The sequence below is a fragment of the Spermophilus citellus genome, assembly GCF_964194105.1.
Source record: "Spermophilus citellus genome assembly, chromosome: 3".
NCBI lineage: Eukaryota > Metazoa > Chordata > Mammalia > Rodentia > Sciuridae > Spermophilus > Spermophilus citellus.
Window position 1 is genome coordinate 154,524,010 of NC_138184.1, and position 21,630 is coordinate 154,545,639.

At 36.4% G+C, this 21,630-nt stretch overlaps 1 protein-coding gene across 1 annotated transcript in view; it reads right to left on the reverse strand.

Annotated features, from left to right (window-relative positions):
• Positions 1–21,355, reverse strand: part of LRRC72 (leucine rich repeat containing 72) — a gene marked incomplete at both ends in the record, with an annotated part of 55,326 nt that extends 33,971 nt beyond the window's left edge. The window contains 3 exons of the mRNA XM_081283289.1: positions 8,422–8,491; positions 14,094–14,167; positions 21,287–21,355. Of these exons, the coding sequence (XP_081139415.1) occupies positions 8,422–8,491; positions 14,094–14,167; positions 21,287–21,355 (213 nt within the window). The remainder of the gene's footprint in view (positions 1–8,421; positions 8,492–14,093; positions 14,168–21,286) is intronic.
• Positions 21,356–21,630: the final 275 nt, after the last annotated feature.

The window sequence follows — 21,630 nt, forward strand, 5'->3', positions numbered from 1 at the left end:
CAGGAATGGAGACAATATTTGTCTTCCATAGCATTGGAAATGATGGCAGTGGGTGTGTCCCGTGGCTGGTGCTGGCAACACCAATAGTGCAAGCTGAGGCTTTTCTTGTGGATTGGCAAGTCAAAACTGTTTGTAGAAACTGGTTCTATGACATGGTTTTGACCACAGCTCCCTTTGATTCTGAGTATTTTCAGAACTTGATTCTTAAACTTTTGTAATATCTACCCAATATCTTTTCAATTAATAATTGTTCTGCTTAAAGTAGCAGAAGCATGCTCTGTCCAGTGACCTTCTATTACCTGAACTAGTGTTCATGCAAAGAAAATTTCCCAGCTATGATTCAAATAAACAGAATCTAACATTTTCAAATGAACAAAAGTACTAGGCAAAATATTACCACATTAGTCTCCTCACATTTATAATTGATGTCCAATTACATGCCATTTGTGATTCACTGACAAAATGAGATTATTGTATTCATGAGACAATATCAGGGTTTTTATTTACTCATTCTTCCATTCAACAAACACTGTGGGTCATTTATGTGCAAGTCTCTGCTAAGTCCTGGAGGCATAGCAGTGAATAAAAAAGAAAAAAACAATTCCTTTGTTGTAGTAGGGTGAAATTCAATAAACAACACACACAATAAGTAAAATGCATATTATAAGTTGCTAAGTGCTGAGGGAAGAAATAAAGCCTGGAGATCAGCCTGGGGAGGTAATGTGGCATTTTAGTGAGATTGGTCAGGTCAGCCTCCTGGAGGAAGAGCTATTTGGAGGGACTCATTGAAGGAGGAGTGGGGCCTGTGGTTATCAGTAGGAGAAGCACTAGGGGACAAACCAGGGCCTGGGTCCAGAGATAGGAGAGTGCCCAGGGTGGCTGGATAGAGTCAGTCAGGCACAGATAATAGGTGATGAAGACAGAGAGATATCCAGTGTCACACTTGTGTAGTTCCTTGTAGATTACTGAAAAAGTAACAAGGAGCCATCCAGGGTTTTCAGCAGAGGCATGGCATGTTTTCACTTAGATTTACATAATCACATTTTTTTGTTACACTGAGTGATTTTTGGCAGGTGTGTGTGTGTGTGTGTGTGTGTGTGTGTGTGTATGTGTGTGTGTGACAGAGAGAGAGAGAGAGAGAGAGAGAGAGAGAGAGAGAGAGAGAGAGAGAGAGAGAGAGAGAGATTTTTTTCCCCAGGGAGTTTGTGTGGGGATATTTTTGGTTGACATTGTGGCGTTGGGGAACCTCCTGGGAAACAATAGGTAGAGGCCAGGAATGGTACTGAACATTCTAAAATGCACAAGGCAGCTCCCACCACCTGGAATTATATAGTTCAAAATGTCAGGAGCATCAAGGTTGAAAAATTCTAGAAGGAAAGACCACAGATTAGTGTGGAGAGCAGGTTGTGTCCTGCTCTGAGTTACTCTTGTTTTATAAAGCAAATAGTTTGCCATGAGTTATTCCATTTTGAATAAAAGTATCAAGGTAGAAGGACTCCATACCTTTTTTGTACAAATAAATAACCACCATTTATCCAGTACCACCATAGAGCACAAATTGATAATTTATTCACGTGAATAAAAACTTACCGAATTCAATCAGGAGCACATGGACACTTGGGCATATCAGATCATATCAGAAACACCAGACATAGGAGCTTCTCAATCTCATCAGAGGGAACCCCCTCACCTAACACCCATAAAAGGAAGAATAACCCAAAGACTGAACACAGGTGCCACTGACCCTGTCATCTGGTCACATTATAAACTTGCTCAGAAAAATTGCCACAGCACTGAAATAATAATAATAATAATAATAATAATAATAATAATAATAATAATTCTTTCTTTTTCTTTGCTTTTTTTCTGGTATTGGAGATTTAACCTAGGGGTGCTGTACCACTGAGTTATATCTCCCTTTGAACTTCTGACTCTATCCCTGGATTTCTACTTGGTGAGCTTTCTCCTACCAGTGACAGCCCATGACCCACTCTAAGTGACACTTCAAACTGTCTGCTGTCCACACCCTGGCCTCGACTCTGTGCAAGCTGATTCCTTTACCTTATCTGACCATCTGTGGTGACTGTTTTTGCATCTTCCCCTGCCTGTGCTCTTGGCACTGCCTCTTGAACCTATAGCCACCTTAATACTTTCTTAGCCTTTTTGTAACCTCTATCGTTGTGTGAAGCACGATGTGTGAGTGTTAAACACATTAGTAATTAAGATCACTTTGGAATAAAATAACTTATGGCCTTGATCATTATACCAAGTGAAGCATAAGTATTTTGGTGAATTAAAGCTGATCAAAGTAATATAACTTGTAGATTTATTGTTATTCGACAAATTCTGACATTGTGGAAAGACACAATGTGTCTAGTCTATGTTAATGACAACCAGGGATTAAACAACATAGTAAAATTCTGCAATATGATACATTTTTGTGTTAATTAAGAGTGTATTGTTATATACTTGACTATTAATATCTCAATATTTGCTAAATTTATATAAAATTTAAATATGAGTTGGGGAAATTTTTTAATAATTACACCAAATTATATAGGAGGAAGAAGAAGGAAAAAAATACAATATGTTTTCAGGATTCCTGAACTCTGTTTTATGGTGTTCCTATCCTTTAAATTAAAACAGTACATTCATTTTTTAGATTAAAATATGTATAGTACTTAAAAATACAATCTGCAGTTTAAAACATTCAGAAATAACTATTTTTTATGTAGTACAGACTTTCATTCTCATGTATTTCCCTCTCATTTCCCAGTTACTGGAATTTTTGTATATGTTCTTTCCAAAAATAGATTGTATTTCTTGGTTAAATCATAACTATATATATATATCAGACATATCCACAAATTTCAAAACTATCCATGGTAGGCTTATTTTGGAATTATATGTTGAGCTTTACTTTTTTTAAGGAGATATTAAATATATTTTGAGAACATAATTCTTTCAACAAAACTGACATAGCAATATAATAAATGTTTCCCTGGGGTGACAGAAATGTGTAAGAGCACAAATTATATGAAATGCATATAGTTAATTTTGTTCTTTAATAACTCTTATACTCCACCATAAGGTTTGTGTTCTTTTAATCACTTTTTAAAAAGAAGTAAGTTGTTCACAAATGAATAAATAAATATGTAAATATAAGCTTAATGCACAAATAAATCTGATTGAGGGAGCCAAAAAAATTCTACCATACAAAACATGTTGTCAAACTCCCAGTTAAAAAGTACAGTAGCCTTCCTGAGCCATGCAGGGTTTCACTTCTCTTAGTTTCAGGTACCCACTGTCAACCACAGTCTGAAAATATTAAATGTAAAATTCCAGAATTAAACAATTCATAAGTTTTAAGTTGCATGCCATTCTGTGAAGCTTGTTGAAATCTTACACTGTCCTGCTTCATCCTGCCAGGGATGTGAATCATCCTTTGTCCAACAAACCCAGGTCATAGGTACCCGCCTCTCCCCCCCCCCCAAAAAAAAAAATATCAGTAGACCTTTTGGTTATCAGATACACTATCACAGTATCCTAGAACTTATGTTCAAGTAACCTTTATTTTACTTCATAATGGCCCCAAAGGGTAAGAGAAGTGATGCAAGCCATTTGGATATGTTCAAGAGAAGCCATAAAGTGTTCCCTTTATATGAAAATGTGAAATACAATAAAATATTTAAGATTGAGAGAGAGATCACATTCACCTGATTATTATTACAGCACATTGCTATAGTTGTTTTATTATAGCTATATATACAGGGTTTGGTACTATCTATAGTTTCAGGCATCTCTGAGGCAGGGGGGTCTTGGATTGTATCTCTCATTGATAAGGAAGGACTATACTATACTACCATTGAAAGAATTCCTTATCAAATACTTAAAACAGATTAAAATAATTATTTCTATTTTCAAATTATGATTTGCTAATTTATATATAAATATTTCTTCCTAAAATATAAAATTTTGTGCTATTTTCTAAATTCTCAATATGTGAATGTTAGGGAGATAGAATACAATCATAATAAATCTTAACAGAACAGAGAAACAAGGATAGGATCTTTCCTAAAGCAATCTTATTCTTTTTGTTTGTTTATTCATTCAACCATTTGTGTTTTGGAGACAAAGTCTTGCTAAATTGTCCATGCTGGTCTTGAACTTCTGGGCTCAGGCAATCCTCCTATCTCAGCCTGCCAAGTACCTAGGACTATAGGTGTACACCCTCACACCCAGCTAACAATCTTGTTCTAGCCTGACCATTCTCTGGTCAGTTAGTAAAAGCAATGTTATTATAAATGTTTCAGTTATTCTTTAGATGATGAAAAGGAAGATTTTTAAATTTAAAGTGAATATGTGAAACTTTTAAAAGCTGTTAGGTTTTTGTGGCACAACAGAAACCTAGATTCCACTTTGGATAGTTGCTTGGTAAGGTGTTGTACTAGTATTCATCAAATGCTAATCCTAACCTGAGACAAAATAAAATATACCAAAGTACTGCTGTACTTTCAGAATTAGAAGGATACTAACAAGTGGCACCAATATTACAAATATAGAACTCAATATTAGAAATCTCTAAAAGAAAAAATTTGAAGTAAAAGCCAAAATAGGAAGAGATCATATGTATGTGCTATACTCAATGTATAAAATGTGAATCACTTAGGTCGCCTGTCTGAACCATACCCAACTTTTCATGAGAGATCAGATGGGATGAGACTGTGGATCTCTAATTTCTTTAGTCAGACTTGAATAGAGAATGAGACAAGAAAGGGAGTCTTTAGAAAGCCTCAGTTAATATGCACCTCTGAACAGTTATCTCCCTAAATATATCAGGCAGGGAATATGAGGGAAACCCAGCCCCAAAAGGGAACATACACAGTACTAATAAAAAGCTGTGAAGTATGAGGAGGAAATGAAACCAGCAAAGAACCCAGAGTTGCCAGAGGAGATCTAATCAGCTGGGACAGTGGAGGTACTTAGAAACAAACCTGGGTCTACCTCATCATCTATTCCAGGTTCAGACCAGAAGGTCCAGTTTTGACATCCACTAGATAAATGTTTGGAAGAAGTAAGCATCTTTCTACCATGCTAGGATGCTAGGCTCCCAAATTACCAAACTACTTCATTGCCTCCAGCGACTATTGCATTCTCTCACTGTAAGCAGCTTGCAAATAGGATGTCCTCACCCGGAACACAGTCACTCCTGTATGCCCCTGCTAATTCTGGCACTACATCGGGGACCATCACATTTATTCTGTCAGGAGTCTAATGGGAGCATAGAATAAGCAGTATCAATTAGGATGCTTGGACTCCAGGTGGCTTCTAAGATCAATTCAAACCAGCACAAAAGACAAGAGCACTTACTTATTATCTCACCTATTAGGAAGTTCAGGTGTTGTGAGAGCCTCCCTCTTGCCATCTCCATGATTTTCTGGGCTTTTTCTGTATGTTGGATTCATTAAGTTGGTAGGATAGTTCCTGCCTTCACATTCAGGCAAGAAAACAAGCAGAGAGAACAGGGATTTCTCTTCTTGTACTCTCTTTTAGGAATAAAGAAAGCTCTCCCAGAAGCCTCCCAGCAGATGTGCCTTGAAGTCCCCATTCTAATTGGGTTACAAGCCTTTCATTGACTAGCTCAGCCCCTGAAAAGGAGGAGGGGATTTTTCTGGTTGGTTTATACAGCCCCTGGATCTGAACGGGGCCACCTACTGCAATGAAATGGAGGAAGAGTATGTTCCAAAACCCAAACCCAGATTTTGTTGGATAGGAAAAAGGACAGAATGGATATTGAGTGGACAACCACTAATGTCTTCATAGACCTCAGTAAATATTGTGGATTGAATAAATGAATAAACAAATAAAGATGTCTCCACTTCATTTGACTGTGCCTCATTTTTTTCTAAATAGAGTCTAAGATGTTCACTAATGTAAGAATGATGTTGTTCACAAAATCAGATTGTTCTTCACAAAATATTATAATTCTAAATATTTATCTTCATATATCAATGTTAATTTTGTTCAACACAATTTTCCAGACCATTTTACAGTGCTATGGTATATTCTTGGTGGTCAACCTAGTACAATCTAGGTTTTAAAGAAAACAGTATTTTACATGTGAACTTTGATTTAGCACCATAATATCTAATATGCCTGTTAAGAGTTTGGGAGTATGAATGCTGAGGCAATTTAGCACTCAGTTAATTTTCAATCAGTAAAAAAATTTACATTAGCCTATTTACTTATCTCACAATCTGCTTTAGCAGTGATATCTTTTCAGTGTTATATGGACTACACAGAATCTGTGTCTTAAAGAACAACATAAGTGATGATGGTTTTAGAAATATAGTGAATTTGTTGTATATATACAATCAGACACAAGAAGAAAATTCAGTCTCTTCTTGTATCCCCCTTCCCTACCCCATCCTCTTCAAAAATAAAAGAATAAAATAGTTGATAGAGCACACAATCTTTCCTGTGTGCATGATGCATCTGCAGGTCAACTGTGTGAAAATCCAATGAGTGGCTGGAGGTCAGACAACATCCACTCCCAGAAAGTGAAAAATATTACTAAACCCCTCATTATACCTCTCCTTCTAAGACATAATACCAACATTTGTACATGTTATTTCTTTCAAAATTTGAAAACCACTAAACACTACAAGGAGCGCACTCTAAAAACAAAGATGAGTCATTTTTGCCGTGCCTGATGATTCCCATCTTTTTCTAATCAGAGGTCACATGCTATGACCCAGGATAATTTTTGGCAGAGTGTTTAGAAAAGTTTTGAAATTCTATGCCCTTAGGTGATGTGTGCACTTTCCATTTCATTAAGCTGCCTGGGCCTTGAAGGTATTTGTGTTTGTTCTCCTAAAAATTACTTCAAGCTTATGAGACTTAGGCTTATAGTTAATACTAGAACACTTTCATTTTCCACTTTTTTGCTCAGTTTGTTTAAAAAACATTAGAAAATGCAATGAAGTATTGAAACATTTTCATAAACATGGATGTTTAAAGACTCAGTGCTGTGGATCTGGACTTGGGCATGAAGGCAGATAATTAATGGAAACAATTATTTTTATCAGCTGGTGTTGTGAAGTCTAAATTCAAAATGCTAAGATTGAGTTATCAACACACAATAAACAAATTACTGTTGGAAAGCCATATTTTTAAAAGTTCAAAACCTCATGACAAGTTAACTGAAAGGATTTTCTAGTTTTGAATGATAGTTCAATCTTGCTCTTTGGTTTGGAAAGAGCTTAGAGCCCCACAATCAGGCCTCTATGATGAGGGAGAGAGGGTAGGAGGAAACTTCTTCCTAAACTCTAGCCTCTAAAAGAGAGAACTTAAGCACCATACTCTATGACTTTTAGGCCACTTTCCTGTAGGTGAGTGAACGTATGGTGGGCTGGTGCCTGATTCTTCTCAAGGAAGCTAAATTGGTTTAGGTAGCAACTGGGTGCACTGACCCTCTTGGTCTCTGACTGCAGGTCCAATGGTGTATAAGTCTTTGGAGGTAGACGCAGGACTACTGTAGGAATGCTAACCTGGAACACACAGCAAGGTATTCTGCCTAGGGGATACTTTTCTATTAGCAACCCTCAGCTGCCAGTAGCATTGGGATAAAAGTAAAGTCAGGTCAGGGGGCATTATAGTTTGAGGCCTAGAGGCATTAGAGGCTTAGCAGGTAGGCCACGGAATAATCCAGAAAGAGGAGTCAGCTTGAGCATCTGCTGGTATTAGAGGGTACAAAGGAAAGAACCTTACTTCTGCCTTCCCCTTCATCTACCTCCACACCACGCACTCCGTATCAAACCTGGGAAAGGTTAGGGTAGAAATGATGGGGGAAGGAAAATTGCCAACCACACCTTCCTATTTAAAAGGGAGGCAGATGGCCATCTGCTGTCAGTCCTAGCTAGAGCAGAGTGTGTATGTGTATGTGTGTGTGTGTGTGTGGAGAGAGAGAGAGAGAGAGAGAGAGAGAGAGAGAGAGAGAGAGAGATATTTGTGAATGAAAGACAGTTGATTAATGTATTCCCATTTATGAACTGAACTTATGCCTATGACCAAATAGACTGTAAGATTGTGTATTATCCAGGAGAGGAAACATGAAATTATCAAAGTTTTTTTTTTTCCAGGATCCAGGAAAGAAACACGCTCACTGAACAATTTCAACAGGACATGAGAGATAGACATCAAACTGCATTCTGATAGACTCTTACAGATTGCCTTTATTTAATATATCATGTATACATATAATGGATATATAGATCCCAGATACATATGTAGCAGCTATATATGATATATATATAGTCTTTATCTAAGTTTAAATTTTAGGTATGAAATATTATAACTTTTAAATATTAGCTCTATTAAAACATGAAATTAAGATAATTTAAAGGTAAAATATAATACTACCTTATTATGATGAAGCCATAAGTATTTTAAGTTTTTAAATCTAGATAGATCAATGACATCTGTCAGTTCCCTGGAAAGAAAAAAAAATGTGAATATTAGCAACAATGAATTTGCTCATTGGTAAACTGGACATAAGAGTTGGTATGGTTTGGGAGTAACCAAAAAGGCCTATCTCTTTTTAGGCCCTTTCAAAATTGTAGGTACACTTGCCTGTAATTTCTGAAATTCCATCATTATAAGTTCTTCCCTTTGGATAAGATTTGTCAGCTGGTTAAAGCTAATATATACTTAAAGGAGAGCACTTTACAACATTAGCAGAACTTTGCATCTCATTATGACTGAATTTACAGCAACCTCAGTTCAAAACAGATTTTACTGGGGAGAGGGCAGAGAGGAAAAAGAAAGTGAAGAAGATATTGGGACTTTCAAGTAAATGTGGAAACATAAATTGGCTCCTGTTTCAGTCTTGTCTGCTAGGTTCTCACTTTGGGATTGGTCCTGATCTTGGCAGAATGGGCTTAGGAGATGAAATTGCAGGATGCCAAAGGACAGAAGCTGAGCAGAGTGCTTTATTGTTTATTCACAGTAGGTTCAATATGTTACCTTTCCCTTTTGCACTATGTGGGACTCCAGCTATCCAAGTGGTCCGGATCATGGTCGATGATGCAGTTTATTTAAAAAAATGGCAGGTGATGGGTGAGCACGGGGAGCTAACAGAAAAAGTGGGCAACACCTCTGAGGAGCATTGGCCATTTGACTGCTGTGGCCGGGAGTTTTCAGTTCATTTTATTTCTCAGAGCAGAAATTATAGGTCTCAATTATGTATACACAGACCTTTGTGTTCATCAAACACTTATGTAGCACATACTGTTTTATCAAAACTTACAGAGCATATGAGAAACAGGCACTTATGAAAAAACTTTAAAAATACTAAGATTACTAATGTTAATTGTTATATATTAATTCATGGTACATCCTTTTCTTTTCTTTTCTTTTTCTTTTTAGTCTTATGGATTGAACTCAGGGTCTCTCACATGCTAGGCAAGCACTTTACCAATGAACTATATCACAACCCTATTCTCACATATTTTTAACCTTAGGACACTGCAGGACTAAAATTTTCCCAACGTTTTTTGAAACTGTATATATTTTAAAAGTCATACAAACAGTATTTTAAATGAAATAAATTTTTCTTACCAACTTTTTGTATCAAGATTTCAAACCTAAGAAAAGTTGAAGGAATGGTTCAATGAACACTTGTAGGACCTTCATAATTTTTAATGTAGTGCCATATTTTTCATATTCTATTTATCTAACATACACCCATATTAATGGGGATAATTTTCTTGGTGAATCATTTGAAAATAAAATATTATTATAGTTTTCTATATTCTCATTCTAAATAGTTTAGTACACATATCCTCAAAACAGGACAGTCTTCAGCAAAATCTTGATATTATTATTATTATGCCTAAAAAGATTGAATATAATTCAATAATATCATCTAATCTATCATTCATATTCAGATTTCTCCCAAGATATGAACCTACATATCTTTTATAAGGTTTGTTTAAATCCAAAATCTCATCAACATTTGTATCTTACATTCAGGTGCCTTAACCCATTAGTTCTTTTAAAATTAGATTAGTCATCTTCTGCCCTTTTTTGACCTTTTGCAAAGTCCATAACAGTTGTCTGATAGAACACACCACATCCTTGATTTATCTCATCATCTCCTAATGATGAAGCTCAAGATAGATGACTTCTCAGTTACATCAGAGATAATTAAATTACTACATCACTTCAGGAGACAAATGATGTCAGTTTGTCCCACTCTTGGTAAAGCTAAGTTCAGTCACTTGGTTAAGGTGTTATCTGTTAGTGCTCTCTATTTTAAAATTGAAAAGTAATACATGGGACCAAACTATAATCCCACATGTATATCTTGTTCCTCAAACAATTCTTTACTCAATGGTTTTAGATTCAATTGATGATCTTTACCAGAATCAATAGTTGTTTTATTTTTAAAATTATAAAAGAAGGTTTTTCTAGTGTTTTTATTGTTTTTACATGTAGTAGCTGGAATTCTTCTGATAGATGCTTCTGCCCCCCACCTGTTATACAGCTCTAGGAATTAGACTCAGGACCTTGTGCATGTGAGACAATTGTTCTACCACTGAGCTACATCCCCAGCCTTTCCTCTTCTTTCTATCATTCATTCTCTTCCCCATCCTCCCTGGATTTTAAGAGCTTTTTAAAAGAATTCTTTGTCAGTTTTTTTTTTTTAAATTCTGTAATCACCAGGCTGAAGATTTTCAAGCAAACTCCTGTGTCTTTTTGACAAGTACCATGGTCTTTGAACATTACCTTGGCACAGCAGAATATTCCAGCTTCCTCCCAAAGCCACTTTCAATGGGAAATTTGCACACTTAAGACGTTCTCTTTATGTAGACCTATAAATAATTTCTGGGAAGGAGCACTTGGTCTTCAATGCACCTTAACTATTGCATTGGGCAATGATGATAGTGTGTTAACTTCACCTATTTCCATGACAAATAACAAAACAAGCATTACATGGTGGCTTCAAAGGATCTCAAGCCTCTCTTAGGAAATTGACTATAAAATTCATTTTAACACATTAGTACTTTAATATATAAACTGTGTCAAGTTATTATTATTAATTTTTTGTGGTACTGGGTATTAAACTCAGGAATTCTTTACCACTGATATATATCCCAAGCCCTTTTTATTATTTTAGTTTAAGAAAGGGTCTTACTGGGCTGGGGATGTGGCTCAAGCGGTAGCGCGCTCGCCTGGCATGCGTGCGGCCTGGGTTCGATCCTCAGCACCACATACAAACAAAGATGTTGTGTCCGCTGAAAACTAAAAAATAAATATTAAAATTCTCTCTCTAAAAAAAAAGAAAAGAAAAAAGAAAGGGTCTTACTAAGTTGCCAAACTAGAACTCACAATCCTACTGCCTCAGCCTCCCGTGTCTCTGGGGTTACAGGTGTCTGCCACCTACCCAGCTTGCTATTAATTTTCTTCTAGTAGAAGTATCAACGTTGAATTTCCAGCTATTATAGGACATAATAAAGTGAATCACTTTTTAAGAGTACTTTAACTCTTTCAAGTTGGAAATGTTTATTCTGCATATAAGCTTGTCCTAAATCAATAATGATCTGTTAACATTTTAAGGAGATGGCAACAGAAGACAAGAAGAGGTAGTTTTCCTGCTAAAAATCACCATGACTCATGCTGACAATAACATATCAACACATGTCACCATGCATGTTTTTTTTTTGTGATTATTCAAGGAGATTTTGATAAGATGCTTTCCATTTTCCAAGGGCAAATAATGCAGTAAACCTAGTTTATTGGCCTCTGAATTGTGAAATATTTTTTGTCTCCCAAAATGGTAATTTAGTATTCTGGAGATATAAAAAGTGCTGTTCTTCACACAAGAAAACCACATTCAGGGGATCAATAGTTCTTATTTTTCTAGTGTTTTAAAGCTATTCTTTTTATCTACTTACCCTAGTGATCAATAATGAACAGTTGTCAAAATCATGAAAGTTTAGACATGCAATCTTTTGATCACATGAATTATTTATCATTATTGTAAAACTAACTGATCTATAGAAAGGCTCAAAACATGACCTTAAGGGCTGAAGTTGTAGCTCAGCCATGGAGCACTTGCCTCTTATGTATGAGGCACTGGGTTCAATTCCTAGTACCACATATAAATAATCAAATCAAATAAAGACCCATTAACAACTAAAAAAAATATTTTTAAAAAAATGACCTTTCATGTGTCAGAAAGGTCATTTTTTAAAAAAATCTACTATGTCTCTTCTGTTCCACACTAGATGTGTTTTAAAGATTTCAAATTGGTCATCTCTTTATTCCCTTACTACCAAGAGATTCAGAGCCACTATAAGGATAATTTTCTTTTATACTAGTAAATTAAAAATGAATATTTAATTAGAACAAAAGAAATATGTTCACTAATGAAGTATTGCCTCAAATCACCAGAGATAAAATTATTTAATTCACTGATAAATGATAAACCAGGTTGTTGTTATTTTTTTACCAAAAAAGTGAGTTTTACTCTTGTTTACATATTAGTAAAAGTATGCAAAGACTATTTTTAAAACATAGAATTTGCAGGCATTAAAGATCACTAAGGGGAGCTGGGTGCAGTAGTGTATGCCTAAAATCACAGAGATTTGGCAGGCTGAGATAGAAGGCCAATCTGGGCAATTTAGCAAGACCCTATCACAAAATAAAATAAAAAAGGGCAGAGGGGTATATTTCAGTGGTAGAGTACCTCTGGGTTCAATACTCACTACTGGGGGAAGAGGGAGGAATGAAGAGCAAAATAGTATGTATCTAAAGTTTAGTTTGTGCTGTTATAATAGAATACCTGATAATAGGTAATTTACAAAGAACAGAAATTTATTTATTACAATTCTGGACACTGGGAAGTTCAAGGTCAATGTCTCTATATTTGCAAAGACTCTTGTTGAATCATAACATGGTGGAATGGCTCACATGGTGTGGGGGGAGTGGGAGAAAACCAAGTACATTTTTTCTTTAGGAACTTACTCCCGAGATAACTAATCCAGTGTGGTGATAATGACATTAATCTATGCATGAAAGCAGAGCCTTTATGACCTAATCAATTCTTAATGGTCTTACTTCTTAATGGTGTTTCATCAGGGATTATGTTTCCAACATCTGAACTTTGGGGGTCATATTCAAACCAGTGAAGGGTCATTGCTATTCAATACAAGCTATGCCTGTACAGGATTTCACTTATTGGCCTGAAAATGATAGTGTCACACTACAATCCTATCCGTAACTTCCTCTTCTCATACCTAGGTTCTGAGGTACTGTGATTGCCCTACAGAAAAACCTACTTTGTCATCTACCACCTTGGAGAGAATTTATGTGAAATCAAAGTGGGTTGTTGATATAAGGAAGGGATTTTCCTACTTAGTAGCAAAATTATTAAGGTTGTTAAGAGTTATAGTATTTAATAAGTTTTATTATAATATAGGAGTATAATGGGCTTTTATTATAATATAGGAGTATAATGATGATGATAATAACAATATTAACTAGACTAATGATAATTGAGGACCTGGATGCCAGATCTTCTTCTAAATTCTACTAATTCACCTAATCTTCACAACAACCCCACAACTAAGGAATATTAGTACTCACAGAAAATAGGGTTGCTAGATAAAATAAAGGCTATCCAATTACATTTGAATTTCAGAGAAACAAAAAAAGTTTCAAATACTGTATGAAATATATTTTAAAAATTGTATAATTATTTCTCTAAAATTCAAATTTAATTAAATGGTCTATATTTTTTATTTGCTTAATCTGACAATCATAACAGGGAGTTTACATAATATCCCAAGATCACCCAGCTGGAAGGATAGAACTGGAATTCACACTGGGCCTAGCTCAATATTCTTTATTTTGATCTCTCTTAGTATCTTGCTTCTCCAATGGAATTGGTGAGCCCCAAGTAGGGGTAAAATAATTAGGATGCAGTTGCCTACCCAGTCCATGAGGTAGGGGAACTGAACCTATGAAAGATTATAACATAATACTCTTGTTTTTTATTTTATTTTATTTTTAATATCAAATACACTTACTTTTGAGAAAGGAACAGCTCAAAGACATCAACATCCCTCTTGTGGCCACACATCTTTAGTTGATCTTCAACTGCCTAGTAACATATAATTAATCTGTCAAGCCACATTCCAGTAGGCAAAAGTGCCGAGACATTTGCAGTCAATAACAATACGTCTATAAGAAGATCAAAAGGAAGGTGAGCATCCAGTAGCCACTCTAAACTGATAAACTCCAACACTGCAATTATATATTATTTACTCATTTTTGTGGTTGAGTTTCATTATTTTAAGTTCTGGGCACAGATGTGCAAATAATTTTTAATCAGAAAAAAAAGTGCATGTATACATATATACCCCAAACAACTTTTTGATTCTGTCTGAGGCAGGATAATTTGGCCTTTAAATAATTATTCTAAAATTCTCCTTTAAACATAAAGTATTTGTATTAGATAGGTTTCCCATACTTATGGAAGACATAGTATTGGGTTGGAGGCAGAGGGTGCAGGATATAATGTATAACGCTATTGAAGATTCTTCTTTATTGTCTATCACATTATACTTGGCACCCAGGAAGTTCACAGCAAGTGTCAAACAAATGAATAAACGAGTGAACAGATGTCATGATTCTTTGAACAAATGAATAGATATATTTCCCCTTGGTTGGTAAGCAACAGCGTCTTCATTTTTCATGAGTCACTAACACACTCATACTGTGGGAGTTTTGGGTGAAGAAGCAACTTTTATTCCCTAGGTTTTGTTTTGAAAATACAAATCCAGCAACAGTTATAAAAGGGCTTTGCTGCTTCTTTTTAGGAAGAAGAAGAACATTTGCTAAATTATAAAAGAAATTATAAAATTATATTTATAAATTATAAAAAGAACATTTTGCTAAATTAGGAAAGAACATTTGTAGGCCACATGACCTAAAATGATATGGAAAAATTAGAGCCCATCTACAGTTTGCCATGGAAGAGTAAAGTTAACAAGACACAAGGAAAGGTAAAGGAATTATTTTTGTGGTTCTGGAACATAACAAACAATGTCATTATCAGAATCAAAACAATCACCAAATTTCAGCTAGGATTTGTTGTGGGTGGTAGGGTTGTAATGTCAGCAAGTGATTTATAAAATTCTGAGAATGGTTTTGCTCTTTAGTAGAGAACTTTAGAAAAACAGTTAAATTTAGTGGGGTGAATAAATATTTAAAGAAGTAAGGAAGGTGGGTCTACTGGAGATGGAAGGCAGCTGCATAAGTATAGTTTCAATCTTACTTTGATTCCTTGTTAAACAAGCTGAATCTAGGAGCTTGTGGAATGTACAGGTTCAGGCCTAAGTATTCCTATCAGGGTATTTTGTTATCCTGTGACATAACCTGAATCTTGGAAAAACTCACTGGATCAGGCTTATTCTCATCTGGGGATTTTAAACATCTAAATTCCCAGTCTCTACTGTGTATTGCTAATCACAATTTTCCAAAGTGTTTGGGTGACAAAGTCTGGTAAAAGTAGAGTTTAAAATTTGCAGTTAACTGTTAAATTTATAAATGTACTTTTAATTTCATCAGTCAGCCCATATCTATTACTCAGAAATATACAGGTGTATATATACACCAAAATGTGAATATTATTGTTCATCTCTGTCTACCTTGTCTGTGTTTGTGAAATAGTCTCAATAATTGGAATACAGATTAAAGTGTGACCTCACAAAGGAGTACTGTGCATGCAGAAATTTAAAAACTATAGAAATGGTGTGATGGCTAATTTTATGTGTCAACTTGACTGAACTAAGGGATGCCCAGATGCTTAGCAAAACATCATTTCTGGACATGTTTGTGAGTATATTTCCAGAAGATATTGACATAGAAGAGATTGACATTTGCATGGGTAGGCTGAGTAAAGTAGTTCACTCTCAATAACATGGCACAGGGGGCGGGGTAAGGGCATCATCCAAACCTTTGAGAACCAAAACAGAGAAAATCAGAGAAAGGATGAACTCACTTTCTCTTCTGGATGCCCAACCAAGGGCATCCATTTTATTCTGTGGGTAGACATCAGAACTTCCAGGTTTCAGGCCTTTGGTCTTAGACTGGAATCACACCACTGGCTTTTCTAGGCCTCCAGCTTGTGTACATAAGACTATCGGACTTTTTGTTTTAATTTGTTCTTTTTAGTTATACATGATAGTAGAGTCAATTTTGACATATTTATATGAACATGGAGTATATCTTATTCAAATTATGATCCCAGTTTGTTGGATGTACAAGATGTGGAGATTCACTGTGGTATCATTCATATATGTACATAGGAAAGTTATGTCAGATTCATTCTACTGTCTTTCCTATAGCTATCCTCTCCCTTCCCTTCTTCCTCTTGTCTAATGTACTGAATATCTATTCTTTCCCCTCCGTTATTGTGTGTTAGCATCCACATATCAGAGAGAACATTCAACTTTTGGTTTTGGGGATTGGTTTATTTCACTTAGCATGAGAGTCTCCAGATTCAACCATTTGGCTGAGTAATATTTCATTGTGTACATATATACCTCATTTTCTTTATCCATTCATGTGTTGAAGGGTACCTAGGTTGGCTCCATAGTTTAACTATTGTGAATTGAGATGAAATAAACATTGATGTAGCTGCATCACTGTAGTATGCTGATTTTAACTCCTATGGATATATGCTGAGAAGTGGTATAACTAAGTCAAATTGTGGTTCCATTCCTAGATTTTTGAGGAATCTCCATACTGCTTTTCATAATGGTTACACCAGTTTGTGAGTGTACTCACTAATAATGTGTGAGTGTACTCTTTTCCCCACATCCTTGCCAACATTTATTGTTTGTGTATTCTTGATAGTTTTGCCATTCTGACTGACGTGAGGTAAAATTTTAGAGTAGTTGTAATTTGTATTTCTTTAATTGCTAGAGATGTTTAACATTTTTTCATGTATTTTTTGACTGTTCATATTTCTTCTTTTGAGCAGTGTTTAGTTTCTTAGCCCATTTATTGATTGGATTATTTTTTGTTTGTTTGTTTGTTTTTGGAGTTAAGGTTTTGAGTTCTTTGTATATTCTGGAAATTAATGCCTTATCTGAAGTGTGGTGGCAAAGATTTTCTCCCATTCTGTAGGCCCTCTCTTCATGCTCTTGATTATTTCTTTTGCTGTGAAGTTTTTTAGTCTGATAAAAAAAAATCAATAAATGGGATGGTGTATTTATTTCACGTCTTGTGCTTCAGGACAGACTGCAGAACTTCTGACTTCAAAATCTAGTTATCTAATCCCTTGTCCTAAATCATTCTATGTATTTGTTTATCTTATTGGTTCTGTTTCTCTGGAGAGCCCTAACACAAGATCGATATCAAGACACAGAAAGATATCCAAAACATTTTTAAGAAGTAATTGTCATTATAATTTGTGTAAGTACAGCAATATTTTTGTTCAAAATAACACTTATGTACACACAAAATGCACACATTCCAAATTGTTAGCAAAAATCATCACTTGAAAATATGAGGAAATTTCATTTTCTTTTCTCTCTCTTTTTTCTTTTTTGAAATGCAGTCCTCCGACCTCAGTTTCCGAGGTAGCCAGGACTATAGACACATGGGGTCGTGCCTCAAGATAATACATTTTTAAATGTTTGACTATTGTGATAAGCACATATTAATTTGATCATCAGAAAATAATACATATTTTGACAAATTTAGCTGTATAATAAATATTTAAAAGGATTTAAATCAGATTCAGAAAACGAGGAGACAAAAGGGGAAATGGAAAATACCAGCAGTATATGTAAATCACTGGTATAATTATTCACTCAACTTTGAATCCTGGCATGCTTCTTTCCAGCCAAGAATTTTGTGTGGATCTAGTACAAAGTATGAATGTTAAAGTGCCAAGAAACCTGAAATTGTACCAAGAAGTTCAGGTTTCAGCCAAACTGTGGAGAATCAGTTCTAGTCCCCACCCACACACAGCTACTCGGTTGCACGTTTTCATCTCAAGGCACACAACGAGCACCCTTTCCCTATTTTTAAAAACAATGGTAAAATGCACCCACCAAGGGATTTACCATTTTAAAGTTTGTGGTTCTGTGGCATCAAGTGTATTCCCATGTTGCACATTTGCCTTGCTGAGCGACCATCACTGTCTTCCATATCACAACTTTTCATCTTCTGTAACAGGCTCGGCACCCAGAGGCTACCTACTCTCCCTTCACTCCTCCCTCCAGCCCCTGGAGCCTTCCGTTCTATCTTCTGTCTCTAAGTTTGACTAGGGACTCCCACCAAGTGGAATCGTCTGGGTGCAACTGGTTTATTTCACTTAGTATTATCTTCAAGATTCTTTCATGTTGTAGCATGTGTCAGAACTTTTTTCATTTTTATCTACCACATTTTCTTTACCCATTAATGTGTCAAAGGACACTTGGGTTGATCTTGATCTACCTTTTGGCTGTTGCAAATAATACTACTGTGAACACAGATGTACAGAGATCTTTGTGAGTCTTTCACTTACTTGAGTAAATAAACAGTAGTGCAATTGCTGGATCATATAGAATTCTATGTATAATTTTTTGAGGAATTTCCATACTGTTTTCTACAGTGACTGCATACCACAAGCATTCTTTAAGATGAACATATTTTAAATAGTAGGTCCAAACCTATTCACTCAGCCATTTATTCAGTCAAACTACTGAGCACTTAATCCAGGTTGTGACTAGTTTAGTCTGTGACCAGCTGGTAAATTGGAGAATAAATTAGGTAAGATGCCTGTTCTTTATGAACAAATCTGTTAGCAGGGGAGGTAAAAAACATAGAATGCTACAAAAGAAGGTTGCAAATGTGAAGTGCTGTAAGAAAAGGGAAAACATGCTTTGGCAAATTCAGAAGAAGAAGAAATTCCTGTCAGTCTGGGCACTATGAGAAGATTTCAGGGCAGGATCAACAGGCAGATCCATAAAGGGTGAGAAGAAAAGAAACAGGATGTTGGTGGAAGAAGAGAGTAAGAACACAAAAGAAAGAAATTATGAGGTGTGTGGTGCTGTGTGGCCTCTGGCTGAAAAGGCAAGTGGAAAGCAACTGTGAAATAAATTAAGAAAGGTGGGCTTGCATTATGAGAGCTAATGTTGAAATTTAGGCTTGGATACGTGTGCTTAATCAGTGCCCAAATAATACTTTTACAGGCTTGGAGAACTCTCACTGAAGTCTACATATTTTAAGAAAAGTTATAATTTCTTTATTTGTTTCTTTTTAGATATACATGACAGTATTTTGCCACATTATACATACATGGAGTATAACTTACTCTAATTAGGATCCCATTCTTGTACATGATGTGGAAGTTTCACTGGTGTTGTATTCATATATGAACATAGGAAAGTTATGTCATAAACTATAATTTAAAATTAACTTAGTTTTACGTGTTCTATACACATATATGAAATACATACACACACACACACACACACACACATGCACTTGGATTAGCTACATAGTAAAATCTAAGAAAGTTCTGCTTTTTCCCAAGACAACCACATCAATGCTTTTAAACAGTATCCAATGTGAAGCTATTTCAAAAGCATTTGTCCTCTTTCTCTCTTGGTGCCCTTGTTTTGTTGATACTCTAAAAGCATGGACTTAATTAAGTATTGGGTAATTCAGCATTGACTCAATTCTGGAACAATAGGGATATATTGCAGGATTTCTGAACATGAGAGAAGACGTTGCAGGCTAGGCTTCAGGAAGGTGCCTTTCACAACAAGGTATATGATGGCCTGGGGTGCAGAGATAGCTGCAGACAGCAAGCAAGGCCATCTCTAGAAAATCCAGATCATATCTAATGAGCCTGCTCCAGGGCGATGGCAAGTGAGAATAAGTAGAGAATAAATATGTTATGGTGTGAATAGAGGGCATTGGTGGGAACTAGCAGGCAAATGGAGGTTCTGCAAGGGCAAGAGAAGTCACTGGTGATGCTCATGATGTGATGACTTGATGATGAGAAAGGTGACTAGGCTTGGAGGGAAGATAGAGTTGGCTGAGAAATGCTGAGATGGAGGCTCTGATGGAACGTAGAAGTCAAGGTCTCCACCAGAAAGCTGCAAGTGTGAAAGCAGATCTCAGAGACATCAAGGTGGATTTGAAGCTCTGGAGAGTCCTGTCAGTCCACAGGAGAGAGTGGGACCCAAGTGCAATCATGGTGAAGTGTCTATTTATAGTGAGAGGAGGAAGGAAACAAGCTGGGTGTGGAGATAGAGGAGAGGTGGTTGTAAAGTTAAGGGTGAGATCTTGGGGCAGTGGGACCCCTGAGACGGGATTTCAAGAAGATAGAACTTAAGTCTGCAGGATTGCACTTGGGTGAGAGAGGATGTCACTCAGAAAAGGTATTGAATTTGGAGACCAATTTCAGTAGCCTGGTGAGGGGGGAAATTAGATTTCAAATTAATTGGTTAACACAACAAGAAAATAAAAACAATCCAACACAGAACTGGGATGAGGACAATTCTAGCATAGGGAGAAAACAAGAATCAAGAGTCAACAGAAAAAGGTTTTAAAACTGTAGGATTATTCAATCCTAGAATAGTCTGTATTGAAGTCTATAGAAGAAACTATCCCTTTTAAAGATTAATTCCTACACCTACATGCAACACACCCCACCAGTTAGCACTCGGCAAGAGTGGCTTTCAATATGTTCCAGAACACTCATTCTTCATGAATCATAGTAGCTAGCCCCTAGCCTCTCAGGTCTGAGAACTTTAGGAAGCCTTGCTAGCCCCTCTGTTGCCGATACTGAGATCTCCCCACCCCACCCTGCCCCTAGATATTCTTTAAGCCATCATCTTAATTGCTCTCAATTTTGCTTGTTCTGTCCCTCAAAGAATTTGTCCTCTTCAATTGTTTATTTGTACTTCAGGGAAACAACATTATCAGGGACCACACACATACAAATATATGTGAGATTTAAGAGTTCAAAATTCCTGGCCTGAAAGTCTCCAAATCACCCTAATTAAATACACAGTAGATATTGAGCGGGAAAACGTCAATGTCTTTTAGTATGGATCTCTGGTAGATCCCAAACTCTACCCAGGACATTTTCGACCTCTAGTCCAGGTAGAGGGACTTGGTGGCGTTTACAATTGCTGGACCCCCTTCTACCTGAACCCCAGGAGCAGCCCCTAGCTGTCCTGGGAGTCTTTCTCAGAAGGGAGGCGCTGCTTACCCGCAGACTCTTCTGTAGCGCACTTTCTGGGACCGGAGATTTGTTGGAGCACTGGAAGGCGCGGGACATGGTGTTTAGGTCTCAGGTCATCCGGGAAATGGGCGATCAGTGGCACCAGTAGTCCTCATGGCTGGCCCTGCGGTTCATTGTTCTGTCACCAAGAGTTTATGCATTCCTGTCGACCTAAAGCCAATCCCAAGGAGAGAAGATGTGAAGCCGAACCCTGACTTTTGTGACGTTTATGTGTGAAGTGACGTTTATGTGTGTGATACCACAGCACACCTGTGTGCTAGGATGATGCTCGGGCGACACCTGTGGCAAACACAGAAAGAGTAAATGCCTGA